Source organism: Oncorhynchus tshawytscha, linkage group LG19 (genome assembly GCF_018296145.1).
Source record: "Oncorhynchus tshawytscha isolate Ot180627B linkage group LG19, Otsh_v2.0, whole genome shotgun sequence".
NCBI lineage: Eukaryota > Metazoa > Chordata > Actinopteri > Salmoniformes > Salmonidae > Oncorhynchus > Oncorhynchus tshawytscha.
The window spans coordinates 13,355,615-13,371,588 of record NC_056447.1 but is presented as its reverse complement, the minus strand read 5'-3'; the positions used below and the strand labels follow the sequence as shown (position 1 = coordinate 13,371,588).

Sequence of the window (15,974 nt, the reverse complement as noted above, 5' to 3'; positions counted from 1 at the left end):
CCACTGTACCATGAGCTTGTATAATCCCCTTTAGCAAGGAAAAGCAGATGGACACAGCCACGAAACACACACAAACAATAATACTCCTGCCCTCCAACTGTTTTTGCCTGTCGAGATTGGGTCTGCCAAAAGGTCTCGGCGTCTGGGCTGGTATGGGAAGTGGTCTGTCCTCTCTGTCTGACGCTGGCCTGCCGCCGTGTCTGTGGGCTGTTGTGTAACAATGGAAATAACAGGCGCTCTGCTTCTGCTCTGCAACCCACCCTACACACTCTCTCTCTCGCTCTCTCCTCTGTCACATACACACACTGCAGCAGCAGCGGGAGACTATTTATAGACCAACCCAGCTAGGGGAAATTTGGGGGAAGGCTAAATTCTCCCACCCTTTCATTTGCTCTCCCTCTCTCGATGTCCCTCTTCCTCACGTCTTTCTCTCTCTCCCCTCTGCCTCACACACACTAAAACGCATTCATTTATATGCTAAGGTTTGAACAGCAAAAAAAAGCAGTTGTGTGATGGTCTAGATCAAAAGCTGTGTCGTCAGGCAGTTGCGCCATATATATCTACATTATAGATCACATTTCTACTCTGAATGTGTTGTAGCTGTGGCCTTTCGAGGCGTCTTTTCTCAACAACTGTGCCCTCATTCAGAGAGCGACAGGAGCGAGAGAGACCGAGAAAGAGCGGGATGTGACGGGGCAGAGAGGAAGTGCAGATAGGGGATGGGCGTGTGAGTGGATTGAGAGATTAAGTGGGAGTAGAGGGCACCTTTTCTTTGAGGAAGAGGAGAAAGAGGGAGCCATGACCGGCTTGAGTTGTACGTCTCCAGCGAGCCTCGGCCTATATATATATATATATATATAATGATCTCACTGAATCCCCATAGATCAGTGCTCTTCGACCCGTCGTGGAACGCCACATGAAGGAAGAAAGAAGAGCAGCAGGGAGGGGCTGGAGAGAGTGAGCTCGTGTCTGTCCCATTGTGCTCTCTATACTTCCCTTTCTATGTTCACAGCAAATCTAGGCTAAGGTGGAAGCAATACCACCACACTGCCCAAGCCTAGCCGGTCGATCCGAACCTTTCAGATCTGAAAACATTGAATGTTTAGGGCCAAGAGGAAGCGGTAGGGAGTGGAGTGATAGAGGGAGTAGTACGTTGTTTCATTCATTATCGATACACGTGCAGACCTCGCTATCCCTAGGGATGCAACTGCTGCTCCTACATAACATCACATTTTTACATTTGAGTCATTTAGCAGGCGCTCTTATCCAGAGCGAATTTCAGAAGCAATTAGGGTTAAGTGCCATCGACCAGATTTTTTTTCTCACCTAGTTGGCTCGGTGATTCGAACCAGCGACCTTTTGCTTTTAACCGCTAGACTACCTGCCGCCCCTACGTCACAGTTAAAGCCAAACAAAGGAGTGGGTCATATTTATGGACCAACCCTATTTGGGCGTTAAGGGTCAGACCCTGGCCCAGTTAACTCTGTGTCTTGTGCAGGCTGAGGTCTGCCTTTCCTCTCTAAACATAGTGAGCCTGGTGACTGTCATACTCTGTGTGGAGTGGCGATGATGTCAGCAAATTGGTGACGGAGAGCCTGTCTGTCACAGACTGGCAATTGTATAGATGGTCGTTCGCATAGACTGGCATTGTGACACGGCCACATTGTGTGGACAGGCTGATGTAGCATAGCTGAGTCGAGCACGGTTCTCTGAAAGTCCAGAACAGTGAGGTGGGAGGAAGCATCATGAGGGAGAGAGAGAAACTGTAGAAATAGATATAAAAGAGACTAAAAGACGGGAAGGGCACTACACGTAAAAGCTGACTTTTTAAATATGAAACAGGGCTGAAGGTGATGTTTTGGGTATCAGTTTGTTTGTTGTACTCGTGTAGTGGTTTAGAAAATGACAAACCTTTAGTCAAGTATTTGATCGAAATCTAATGGTCTGGATTACTCTTCATGCGGTGCTTTACTATTTTTCACCATTTTAGTATTTACAACATACTAGGCTGTTGTTGTAATCTGGATTGGGCAGAGTGAGTACCAAGTCTCTCTCCTCTCTCCACTCCCCCCAGAGGAAGAGTAGGCAGCAGACAGGATGAAGGAGGAGAACTTGTTTCATCGGAGGATGTCTCTGTCTCCCAATGCCACATCTCCCTCCCCTCCTAAGATCGACCACCATTCTCTGACCCGCAACATGTCTTATGGAGGCGAAAGCGAGCTCTTCCCGCTCAGCCCAGGTAAGGCTGGTGTATTTTCACTAGTAATCAAACTCACTAAAACGGGGAGGAACTACCTAACCTTGTTCGCTACGTTTGTACACTAATGAATACACCCCTTGATATATACTCCACCAGACATTTCCGTAACCACCTTGTGACTTCACCACGCACCGCACAGAGATTTTAATGCATGCACTAGGTTATACCTTTACACTAGCGCCAGGGACGTATTGTTAAGAATGTTTGAAGTATAAACCCTAAGGGTCACCTTTCAGTCCCAGCAGATTACCACTAGAAATGACTGTAAACCAGTCTATCCAGGGATTGACATTAAGCTCTTCCAGGCTTTTGCCTGTCTGGCAAGTCGAGAGCATTTTTTCCTTTCAGAAACATTTTAGTTACGTGCCCAGTTTTTAGGGGAATGACATTCAGAGCATGCACAAATTGCAGTTGTCTGTTTGTCCGAATGCCTGCCTGTTTACCACACATGATCTGTCTGTCTGCTCTCTCTAATCTGCTCTGTCTGATTTGTGTATGTGTCCTGTTTGCAGGTATGGAGGCAGAAGGGAATGGTCTGTCCATGATGAGTGACGAGCTCAGCCCCGCCCAGTCGCCTAGCAGCAAGGTAAGAAGACCGCTTCTGATTGGACCTCTGTGTAACAATATCAGGTGGGTTTCCCGATATTGATGGATCTTTAGGATGAGTGATCAGTTTTGCCAGTTTCCCAAACCACCTTGTTAATCACATCACATGCTTGCTGTTCTGGGATCAGCCTCCTCTACCCAAATGTCAATCTTTTTAAATTTATTTTAAATTCATTTTTTCTCCCCTGCTTCGTGATATTGGTAGTTGCAGTCTTGTCCCATTGCTGCAACTCCCCTACGGACTCGGGAGAGGCGAAGGTCGAGAGCCATGCGTCCAAGCTTCTTGACACACTGCTCGTTTAACCCGGAAGCCAGCCGCAACAATGTGACGGAGGAAACACCGTCCAGCTGTCGACAGACTCAGCTTGCAGGCGCCCGGGCCCACCACAAGGAGTCGATAGAGCGCGATGGGACAAGTAAAGCCCCCCCGACCAAATCCTCCCCTAACACGGACGACGCTCGGCCAATTGTGCACCGCCTAATGGGTCTCCCGGTCACGGCCGGCTGTGATACAGCCTGGGATCAAACTCGGGTCTGTGGTGACGCCTCAAGCACAGCGATGTAGTGCCTTAGATCGCTGCGCCACTCAGGAGGCCTCCAAATTCCAATCTTAATATGACTATACAATGGAGACACTGGAGCAGTTCTGGAAAAACTGCTTTGTCATATGCCAATATTGAGGCGCTCGCTTTTTAATGTGTACTGAACAAAAATATAAACGCAACATGCAACAATTTCCAAGATTTTACTAAGTTACAGTTCATATAAGGAAACCAGTCAATTTATATGAATTCATTAAGCCCTAATCTATGGGTCTCACATGACTGGTAAAACAAAATTCAAAAGTCACTCGCACATCTGAGCAATCTAATTTGCAGGTGCATGGCAACAATTGAACAAGATGATGGAAAAAGGAAACCGCACACTGCTCTTGATAGTATCACTGATATTTAATAAGCTTACGTATCGGCCTCACGTCCTTCGTCAGAGCTTTTGTGAATTTTTTTAAGTGCGCACCCTTATGTAGACCTAGCCCCACCCACATCCGTTCCACACATCGAATGGGGTTGAAGGCAAAGGAAAAACAAATAAGTGCTACCAAATATATCAATATGCATTTTATAAATATTACAAAAGTGTATAAATAAGACTTATTAAACACGTCTGTAAAATCACAATGAGGACATAGCAAGTTTTCATTAATCATTGGGTACATCGTATGAAAAACAGTCATCTTAAATAGGGACATAATTCATGTTCAAATTCACAACATAACATACATAGGCATTTCATCATTAAGTCCTTTAGGAAATAATGTCTGGAGGGTGAAAGTCCAAACACATTTTCTTTTACTCAGAGTATTATTGATATCACCTCTTAACTTTCTCATTTCTCTGGGAATACAAATATGCATTTGTTGTTCACAGATGCCTTAGAAAAAGGTAGGGTTGTTTATCGGAAAACTGGTCAGTATCTCGTGTGACCATTCACCTCATGCAGGGCGACACAACTCCTTTTGTATAGAGTTGATCAGGCTGTTTATTGTGACCTGTGGAATGTTGTCCAACTGCTCTTCAATGGCTGTTTGAAGTTGCTGGATATTGGCGGGGTCGTACACATTGATCCAGAGCATCCAAAATTAGTGCAATGGGTGACATTTCTGAGGACAGATCCTTGCGACATGGGACCGTGCATTATCATGCTAAAACATGAGGTGATGGCGCCAGATGAATGGAACTGCACGGTATCTCTGTGGATTCAGATTGCCATCAATAAAATGCAATTGTTTGTTGTCCGTAGCTTATGCCTGCTCATACCATAACCCCACTGCCACCATGGGCACTCAGCTCACAACATTGACATCAACAAATCCCTCGCCCACACAACGCCATACATGTGGTACTGCCAAATTCTGTAAAATGACGTTGGAGAAATTAACATTAAATTATTTGGCAAAAGCTCTGGTGGACATTCCTGCAGTCAGCATGCTAATTTCATTCTCCCTCTGTGGTTTTGTGTTGTCACAAAACTGCACATTTTAGAGCAGTATTCTATTGTCCCCCAGCACAAGGTGTACCTGTGTAATGATCATTCTGTTTAATCAACTTCTTGTTATGCCACAACTGTCAGGTGAATGGATTATCTTGGCAAAGGAGAAATGCTCATTTACAGGGATGTAAACAAATTTGTGCGCAACATTTTAGAGAATCAAGCTGTTTGTGCTTATGGAACATTTCTGGGATCTTTTATTTCAGCTTTTCAAACATGGGACCAACACTTTACATGTTGCGTTTACATTTTTGTTCAGTGTACAGTAGGTGCAAAGCTTTTCATGAACCTCAACACACAAGTTTGTTTAGACAATTTAGAAATAGGCCTACATACAATGTTTTAAAATAAATATTATGTTATTAGAATTCCCGATTTTTATAATTCACACGCCATGCTTGTTTCAGAAAGTGACTCATTTTATCAAGGGCTATTCATTGTTTATTCTAACTAATGTAGGTGGCATTCGCTGATTCTAGGCTATATCCGTCATACATTGCATCAGCGCAAAACACAGCACTTATTCCAAGCATTTATTTTTTGTCATGACTCATCAATGATAGCAGTTCCCGTCGATCATTAAGCGTTTCCAGCAGCATGGTGGCAAGGTCATGTCCTCCACCATTGCCCCCGACACACATACATACACACACAGATGTGTGTATGGAGCGATTCTGAACTACATTGAATATCTATGCGGCTTTGACCGATCTCCCACCCAACACCCCTCGTAACTCCAGAGACAATAGCGGACTCAAAACAACACAGTCACACACAGCTCTAAAACACTCCTGAGTGCCAGTGTGTGAAGGCTCACTTCAGAAATGCAGCATGGATGTGATTCATGCATAAACACCAGGCATAGTCAGGTCCAGTAGGGGTTAAAATGATTGCCGCTACTTTTTTCAAAACCTTGCGATAACACTGATCCTTTTTCTAGAATGTTTCATGAGATTGGAGAACACATTGGGTGGGATCTTAGGCTGTTTTTCCATACAGAATCTTTCCAGATCCTTGATATCCATCATCTGGTCATATGGACTGCCCTCTTCCATTCAAACCACAGGTTTTCAATGGGGTTCAAGTCCGGAGATTGATATAGGCATTGCAAAATGTTGATTTTGTGGTCAATTAACCATTTCTTTGTGGATTTTGATGTGTGCTTGGGGTTATTGTGGTGCTGGAAGATGCACTTGCGTGGCAGAGGCAACCAGGTTTTTGTCTTGAGGTAACTGTCCAGTGTTTCTAGATTTGATGAAATATGACCTATGATGAATTAAAATGAGTGAAATAGTTTCACTTCCAAAAAATGTTAACGGTAATTAAGTATGTTTTATGGAGCTTTACCATTTCCTCATAGAACAGGACCTCATGTTGGCTCACTGGCGAGCTGGCCAATCAGCGGTCTACTCTTGTTTTAATGACCGGTATACAGTGCATTAAACTATTCAGACCCCTTTACTTTTTCCACATTTTGTTACGTCACAGCCTTACATTCTTTTCCCCCCTCAATCTACACACAATATCCCATAATGATGAATAAACTGTTTTTCAGAAGTTCTTGCAAATATATATACAGTACCAGTCAAACGTTTGGACACACCTACTCATTCAAGGGTTTTTCTTTGTTTGACTATTTTCTACATTTGTAGAATAATAGTGAAGACATCTAAACTATGAAATAACACATATGGAATCATGTAGCAACCAAAAAAGTGAGATTCTTAGAAGTAGCCACCCTTTTCCTTGACGACAGCTTTACACAGCCTTGGCATTCTCTCAACCAGCTTCATGAGGAATGCTTTTCCAACAGTCTTAAATGAGTTCCCTCATACACTAACGTGCAAAAGTTTGGGGTCACATAGAAATGTCCTTGTTTTTGAAAGAAATTCACATTTTTTCATCCATTAAAATAACATCAAATTGATCAGAAATACAGTGTAGACATTGTTAATGTTATAAATGACTATTGTAGCTGGAAACAGCTGATTTTTAATGGAATATCTACATAGGCGTACATTATCAGCAACCATCACTCCTGTGTTCCAATGGTACGTTGTGTTAGCTAATCCAAGTTTAGCATTTTAAAAGGCTAAATGATCATTAGAAAACCCTTTTGCAATTATGTTAGCACAGCTGAAAACTGTTGTCCTGATTCAAGAAGCAATAAAACTGGCTTTCTTTAGACTAGTTGAGTATCTGGAACATCAGCATTTGTGGGTTCGATTATAGGCTCAAAATGGTCAGAAACAAAGAACTTTCTTCTGAAACTCGTCAGTCTATTCTTGTTCTGTGAAATGAAGGCTGTTCCATGTGAGAAATGTTCAAGAAACTGAAGATCTCATACAACGCTGTGTACTACTCCCTTCACAGAACAGCGCAAACTGGCACTAACCAGAATAGAAAGAGGAGTGGGAGGCCCTGGTACACAACTGAGCAAAAAGCAAGGACATTTCTAAGTGACCCTAAACCAGTTTGACTGGTACTGTATATACATTTGCAAGAACTTCAGCAAAAAGCAAGGACATTTTTAAGTGACCCTAAACTTTTGAGCGGTAGTGAGTTGGACCGCATAGTGAAGGAAAAGCAGTTAACAAGTACTCAGCATATGTGGGAACTTCTTCAAGACTGTTAGAAAAGCATTCCATGTGAAGCTGGTTGAGAGAATGCCAAGAGTGTGCGAAGCTGTCAAGGCAAAGGGTAGCTACTTTGAAGAATCTCAAAAATACAATATATTTTGATTTGTCGAACACTTTTTTGGTTACTACATGATCCCATATGTGATATTTCATAGTTTTGAGGTCTTCACTAGCCTTCTACAATTCAACAATGCCATGTTTCCTCCAGACTTGACTCTTGGCATTCAGGCCATACAGTTCAATCTTGGTTTCAACAGACCAGAGAATCTTGTTTATCATGCTCTGAGAGTCCTTTCGGTGCCTTTTGGAAAACTCCGAGCGGGCTGCCATGTGCCTTTTACTAAGGAGTAGCTTCTGTCTGGCCACTCTACCATAATGATCGCTCTGTAAGAGTGACCATCACCTCCCTGACCAAGGCGTTTCTCCACCGATTTGCTCAGTTTGGCCAGGCAGCCATTTCTAGAAAAAATCTTGGTGGTTCCAATCTTCAATTTTAGAATGATGGAGGCCACTGTGTTCTAGTGGACCTTCAATGCTGCAGACATGTTTTTGGTACCCATCCCCCAGAACTGTATGGACACAATCCTGTCTTTGAGCTCTGTGAACAATTCCTTCTACCTCATGGCTTGGTTTTTGCTCTGACATTTACACTCAACTGAGGGACCTTGTATAAACAGGTGTGTGTGCCTTTGCAAATCATATCCAATCAATGTAATTTACCACAGGTGAACTCCAATCAAGTTGTAGAAACATCTCATGGTTGATCAATGGAAACAGGATGAACCTGAGCTCAATTTCGAGTCTCATAGGAAAGGGTCTGAATACTTATGTAAATCAGGTATTTCTGTTCTTAATTTTAATAAATTGCAAACATTTCCAATAATTCTAATAATAATTCTAATAATTTCTAATAATATACATTTTTGAGTAAGTCTGTAACGTAACAAAATGTGGAAAAAGTCAAGGGGTCTAAAGACTTTTGAATGCACTGTATTTCAACACAGGACAGTTACTTCAAGCCAAAAACCCTGGATCTTCCAGCAAGACAATAACTCCACGAACACATCAAAATCCACAAAGAAATGGTTAATTGATCACAAAATCAACATTTTGCAATGGTCATCTCATTCTCCAGACTTGAATCCCAGTCCATAAGCACAGACAAAGGATATCAAGGATCTGGGAAATGTATGGCGGAATGGTCTAAGATCATGTGTTTTCCAATCTCATAAAACATTATTGAAAAAGGCTCAATGCCGTTATTCTTATGTATTAAAACAGGGGTGCCAATAATTATTTGAAAATCTCTTTATTTGAGGAATTGTATTAGTATATAAAATATCATTTCCACATTTTTTGGCGCGTACAATGTAGCTCAGTATTTGTTTTAAAGTATTTTTTTTGCTCATCTTTTTCAAGGGTGCTAATCATTTTTGACCTCACTCTATATGTGTGAAACCCTGCTTAGGGGAACGGAAACCTGTGCACTGAATTTCTGCTGAACTTATTCCAAAAGTAGCTGGCATATACAGTGCATTCAGAAAGTATTCACACCAGCTTGACTTTTCCCACATTTTTTGTTACAGCCTTTTAAATTAATTAAATTAAGATTTTTTTTGTCACTGGCCTTCACACTACCCCATACTGTCAAGTGGGGTTATGTTTTTTGAAATATTTACAAATTAATAAAAAATGAAAAGTTGAAATGTCATGAGTCAATAAGTATTCAACACCTTTGTTGTGGCAAGCCTAAATAAGTTCAGGAGCAAACATTTGCTTAACAATTCACATAATAAGTTGCATGGAATCACTGTGTGCAATAATAGTGTTTAACGTTTTTGAATTAATACCTCATCACTGTACCTCACACATTTAATTATCTGTAAGGTCCCTCAGTTGAGCAGTAAATTTCAAACACCCATTCAACCACAAAGACCAGGGAGGTTTTCCAATGCCTCACAAATAAGAGCACCTATTGGTAGATGGGTTTAAAAAAAACTTGAATATCCCTTTTGGGCATGGTGAAGTTATTTATTACACATTGATGGTGTATCAGTACACCCAGTCACTACAAACTCGGTTGCCAGAGAGGTAGGAAGCCACTCAGGGATTTCACCATAAGGCCAATGGTGACTTTAAAACAGGTAGAGTTAATGACTGTGATAGGATAAACTGAGGATGGATCGACAACATTGTAGTTACTCCACAATACTAATCAAATTGATAGAGTTAAAAGAAGGCCTGTACAGAATAAAAAATATTCCAAAACATGCCCCCTGTTTGCAACAACTTACTAAAGTAATACTGCAAAAAATGTGGCAAAGCAATTCACTTTATGTCCTAAATACAAAGTGTTAAGTTTGGGGCAAATCCAATACAACATTACTGAGTACCACTCTCCATATTTTCAAGCATGGTGGTGGCTGCATCATGTTATGGGTATGCTTGTAATTATGAAGGACTGGGAATGGAGCTAATCACAGGCAAAATCCTAGAAGAAAACTTGGTTGTCGGCTTTCCATCAGACACTGCGATACGAATTCACCTTTCAGCAGGACAATAAACAAAAATGCAAGGCCAAATCTGTCGAGTTGCTTACCGTGAATGTTCCTGAATGGCCAAGTGAAAGTTTTGACTTAAAAAATGAAAATGGTTGTTTTAGCAATGATCACCAACAAATTTGACAGAGCTTGAAGAATTTTAAAAGAATAATGGGAAAATGTTGCTCAATCCAGGTGTGTAAAGCTTTTAGACCCAGAAAGACTCACAGCTGTAATGACAATTTAAATACATTTTCATCCCACGTTGTAACACAACGTAATGTTGAAAAACGTCAAGGGGCGTTAATACTTTGTAAAGGCACTGTATGACATCCCAAATGGCACCCTATTACCAACATGGTGCCCTGCTTTTGACCAGAGCCCTATGGTTATATTGCTGTGTGGTATAACTCAACGTGCAGGCCAGTACAGTAGAGCATTTTCCTATTGATCAGTGTCAGGAGTGGATGGGTCTGTGTACTCACGCTACGCGACTTCACTGTACTCCTGTTTCAGACAGAACCAAAGATCCAGTGCCTTTAACCCTTGGTAAATATGAGCAAAACGGGCTATAAAATACATGTATTTGCTGTTTATCCTCTTGGTCTTTCATTCAAAAAATCTCATCTTTAATTTAAGTAAATATGATTGAAAAAAATGTATGTGAAATAAATTCAATACATATTTTTCTCCAAAACATGTGTGCCACAATTATTGGCACCCCTAGAAATTCTTATGAGAAGAATCTAACTGCAGTATATTCCCATTCATATCTTACATTTTTTAAGTTCACCTGAGTGTTTAGGAATACTTAAGTGGTAAGCCATGACTTCCTGTTTCACTGTGTTATAAATAAGAGATGACATACAGGCCAAGTTGGTCAACCATCACTATGGGAAAGACCTGAGAATACAGTAATGATGTGCGACAAAAGGTTGTTGAGCTGCGCAAATCAGGAAATGGCTTTGAGAAAATAGCTCAACGGTTGAAAATGCCTATTTTCACTATCAGGACAATAATTAAGAAGTTTAAAGCAACTGGAGATGTTAACAACTGGCCTGGAAGAGGACGTGTGTCTATATTGACCCCACGCACAGTGAGGAGGATGGTTCGAGTGGTCAAAACATCGCCACGGATCACAGCTGGAGAATTGCAGACATTTAGTTGGGTCTTGGGGTCAGAAAGTCTCAAACTATGATCAGATGCCACCTACGTAACCACAAGTTGTTTGGGAGGGTTGCCATAAAAAAGCCTTTGCTGTCATCAAACAACAAACGTTACTGGAACTTTCAATAGGACCGGGTTCTATGATCAGATGAGACCAAAATTAAGCTTTTTGGAAACAAACACCAGAGGTGGGTTTGGCGTAGACAGACTGATATCCATGCAGAAAGGTACCTCATCCCCACTGTGAAGTATGGTGGTGGATTTTTGATGTTGGCCTGTTTTTCTTCCAAAGGCACTGGACAACTTGTTGGGATACAGTTGAACTCAGAAGTTTACATACACTTAGGTTGGAGTCATTGAAACTTGTTTTTCAACCACTCCACAAATTTCTTGTTAACAAACTATAGTTTTGGCAAGTCGGCTACTTTGTGCATGACACAAGTAATTTTTCCAACAATTGTTTACAGATTATTTCATTTATAATTCACTGTATCACAATTCCAGTGGGTCAGAAGTTTACATACACTAAGTTGACTGTGCCTTTAAACAGCTTGGAAAATTCCAGAAAATTATGTCATGGCTTTAGAAGCTTCTGATGGGTTAATTGACATAATTTGAGTCAATTGGAGGTGTACCTGTGGATGTATTTCAAGGCCTACCTTCAAACTCAGTGCTTCTTTGCTTGAGATCATGGGAAAATCAAAAGAAATCAGCCAAGACCTCAGAAAAAGTAATGTAGACCTCCACAAGTCTGGTTCATTATTGGGAGCAATTTCCAAACGCCTGAAGGTACCAAGGTCATCTGTACAAACAATAGTACGCAAGTATAAACACCATGGGACCATGCAGCCGTCATATCGCTCAGGAAGGAGATGTGTTCTGTCTCCTAGAGATGAACGTACTTTGGTGAGAAAAGTGAAAATCATTCCCAGAACAACAGCAAAGGACCTTGTGAAGATGCTGGAAGAAACAGGTACAAAAGTATCTGTATCCACAGTAAAATGAGTCCTATATCGACATAACCTGAAAGGCCGCTCAGCCAGGAAGAAGCCAATGCCCCAAAAACGCCATAAAAAAGCCAGACTACGGTTTGCAACTGGGGACAAAGAACTAACTTTTTGGTAAAATGTCCTCTGGTCTGATGAAACAAAATAGAACTGGTTGGCCATAATGCCCATTGTTATTTTTGGCGTAAAAAGGGGGAGGCTTGCAAGCTGAAGATCACCATCCCAAACGTGAAGCACAGGGGTGGCAGCATCATGTTGTGGGGGTGCTTTGCTGCAGGAGGGACTGGTACACTTCACAAAATTGATGGCATCATCAGGAAAGATCATTATGTGGATATATTGAAGCAACATCTCAAGACGTCAGTGAGTTAAAGCTTAGGTCGCAAATGGGTCTTCCAAATGGACAGTGACCCCAAGCATATTTCCAACGTTTTGGCAAAATGGCCTAAGGACAACAAAATCAAGGTATTGGAGTGGCCATCACAAAGCCCTGATCTCAATCCTATAGAAGATTTGTGGGCAGAACTGAAAAAGCGTCTGCGAGCAAGGAGGCCTACAAACCTGACTGTTACACCAGCTCTGTCAGGAGGAATGGGCCAAAATTCACGCAACTTATTGTGGGAAGCTTGTGGAAGGCTACCTGAAACTTTTGACCCAAGTTAAACAATTTAAAGGCAATGCTACCAAATACTAATTGAGTGTATGTAATCTTCTGACCCACTGGAAATGTGATGGAAAGAAATCAAAGCTTAAATAAATCATTCTCTCTACTATTATTCTGACATTTCACATTCTTAAAATAAAGTGGTGATCCTAACTGACCTAAAACAGGGAATTGTTACTAGGATTAAATGGCAGGAATTGTTGAAAACTGAGTTTAAATGTATTTGACTAAGGTGTATGTAAACTTCCAACTTCAACTGTATATAGTATCATGGACTCCAAGTACCAGCAGATATTAAATCAAAACCTGACTGCCTCTGCTAGGAAGCTTAAACTGAGCCATGGTTGGATCTTCCAGCAGGACAATGATCCAAAGCACACCTCAAAATCAACACAAAAATGATTCACTGACCACAGAATCAAGGTTTTGCCATTGACGTCCCATGGCATAAACCCCATAGAAAACCTGTGGCATGAGCTGAAGAGGAGAGTCCACAAGCATAGACCTTGGAATCTGGAGAGATTCTGTATGGAGGAGTGGTCTCCGATACCTTGCCGTGTGTTCTCCAACCTCATTATGCATTTTAGGAGAAGACTCAAGAGCTGTTATCTCGGCAAAGGGAGGTTGCACAAGTGTTGAATGAGAGGGGTGCTAATGATTGGTGCACACGCATATTTGAGAAATATTTGTTTTATGTTTAATGTATTTTTTTCTTTCAATTATTTTACTTGAATTGAAAGTTAGATTTTTGTGAATATTTATACTTTTTTTTTTTACAGCTTGTTTTGCTCATTTTCACCAAGGGTGCCAATATTAGTGGGCACTGTATCATGGCTGTACTCTGTTCAGGTCAGACACTGAAGAAATGTGTGTGTTATTTAAATGTTATCTATGAATGGGATAGACCAGAGTGATATGAGTCTGTTTATAGGTGAGCTCACAAGAAGAGGAGTGTGTCTCATTGACTCTCTCATCTGTCCATCTCTCCCTCCTTCAGTCTGAGTCCAGGATGTTCAATAACGGTCTGGAGGACTGCTCCTCCCCCACAGAGAAGCTGGCCCGGAAGGAGTCTCTCAAGGTAACTCATCACTCCCTGGCCAGGAAGGGGTCGCAGAGAGGGGATGTCTTGCAGGAAAAATATTGATGGGCATTTGACATGGTTGGGGGAAAGTATTTAGATTTGCATATATTTAGATCAGCGTCTCCCAATTGGTTCCTCTGGGACCCCTGGGTCAGCACATTTTGGTTTCAGCCATGCATTAGCGCACCTGATTCAACAAAGGAGATCGGTGTGAATAGTTGAATAAGCCTAGTTTGTACAGGGCTGGAATGTGAATGTGCTGTCCTAAGTGTCCACAAGGAATGGATTGGGAGACATGTATCTGCCTAACATACAACTACTAATGAAAAGGAATCGAGGTTGCGTCGAGAAAAGGTTTAGAAGCACGAGCTCTGGTCCTTTGTGTAATTCACAGAATGGGATTTCGTCCCCTTTTGCTATTATCATTAGTTAACGTACACTGCTGCCCTAACTAGAGGCACATAATAAATACCTGCCTGTGTGTATGTATGACTTGTGTTTGACTGTACCTCCCCCTAGTGCGTATCTGACTACTTATTTTGTCTTGTTCATTTGCAAGTCACAAAACAATGACTCATCCTAAAAGACTCCGTCTGTGTGCGCTGCAGGTCCAGAAGAAGAATTACAGACAGGAGAAGAAGCGGGCAGCCAAAGAACTGTCAAGCGCTCTGAAGGACCCCAGTGTTGTCATCACGGCTAACTGGCTAAAGGTAATTTGGGAATATCTACTCACCCACTGTTGCTTTCCAGGGATGTTTTTTTCCTATATTACCATGACACATTAAAACGTGTCATACACACTCTTAATGTAATAGTATTGAGGCCTCCTCCACTCTCACTCCTGGTAGATCCGTGGTTCGCTAAAGAGCTGGACCAAGCTGTGGTGTGCCCTGAAGCCGGGGGTCCTGCTGATCTATAAGACCCCTAAATCGGACCACTGGGTGGGCACCCTCCTGCTCAACGCGTGCAAGCTGATTGAGAGGCCCTCCAAGAAGGACGGCTTCTGCTTCAAGCTCTACCACCCGCTGGACAAGTCCATCTGGGCTGTTAAGGTCAGATCTGGATTACTTTGTTATTATTGTCAGCTTCATAATATTCCACATGTTCTTTTGTCTGTTAGTTTCTGTCTCATGACATGAGTACATGGAGAGGGCCTGGTTGGATGTACATGATTTCTGCTTTTGTGTTTTGTGTGCTCTGCTGTACTTTACAGATGGCTTATGTAGCATTTGTAATGCTGGCTTCAGAACTCTTGGGTTGTGTTGTCTCATCTTGTTACAATTTTTGAATAATTATACTGAACAAAAATATGAAAGGAGCATGCAACAATTTAAAAGGTACAGTTCGTATAAGGACATTTAAATAAATTAATGAATTAGGCCCTCTATGGATTTCACATGATTTCACATGACTTGGCAGGGTTGCAGCCATGGGTGGGCCTGGGCCAAGCCAGTCAGAATGAGTTTTTCCCTACAGAAGGGATTTATTGCAGACAGAAATACACCCTGGGCTGGCATGGTTACACCTGGCCTGCGGTTGTGAGGCCGTTTGGACGTACTGCCAATTCTCTAAAAATGGCGTTGGATGCAACTTATGGTAGAGAAATGTACATAAAATACTCTGGCAACAGCTCTGGTGGACATTCCTGCAGTCAGCAGGCCAATTGCACACTCCCTCAAAACTTGAGACATCTATGGCATTGTGTTGTGTGACAAAACTGCACTGTTTAGAGTGGCCTTTTATTGTCCCCAGCACAAGGTGCACATATGTAATGACCATGCTGTTTAATTAGCTTCTTGATATGCCACACCTGGATGGATGATCTTGGCAAAGGAGAAATGCTCAGGGATGTTAACACATTTGGGCACATCATTTTACTAATCTTTTTGTGCATATGGAACATTTCTGGGATGTTTTATTTCAGCTTATGAAACATGGTACCAGCACTTTACATATTGCGT

The 15,974-nt window shown here is 41.8% G+C and overlaps 1 protein-coding gene across 3 annotated transcripts in view; it reads left to right on the top strand.

Annotated features, from left to right (window-relative positions):
- Positions 1–15,974, top strand: part of osbpl5 (oxysterol binding protein-like 5) — a 103,309-nt gene that overhangs the window by 55,012 nt on the left and 32,323 nt on the right. For all 3 annotated transcript variants that reach the window (XM_024379145.2, XM_024379142.2, XM_024379144.2), the window contains 5 exons: positions 2,075–2,239; positions 2,773–2,846; positions 13,930–14,010; positions 14,622–14,723; positions 14,862–15,065. In XM_024379145.2, coding sequence (XP_024234913.1) covers positions 2,098–2,239; positions 2,773–2,846; positions 13,930–14,010; positions 14,622–14,723; positions 14,862–15,065 — 603 coding nt within the window. In that variant the 5' untranslated portion in view covers positions 2,075–2,097. The remainder of the gene's footprint in view (positions 1–2,074; positions 2,240–2,772; positions 2,847–13,929; positions 14,011–14,621; positions 14,724–14,861; positions 15,066–15,974) is intronic.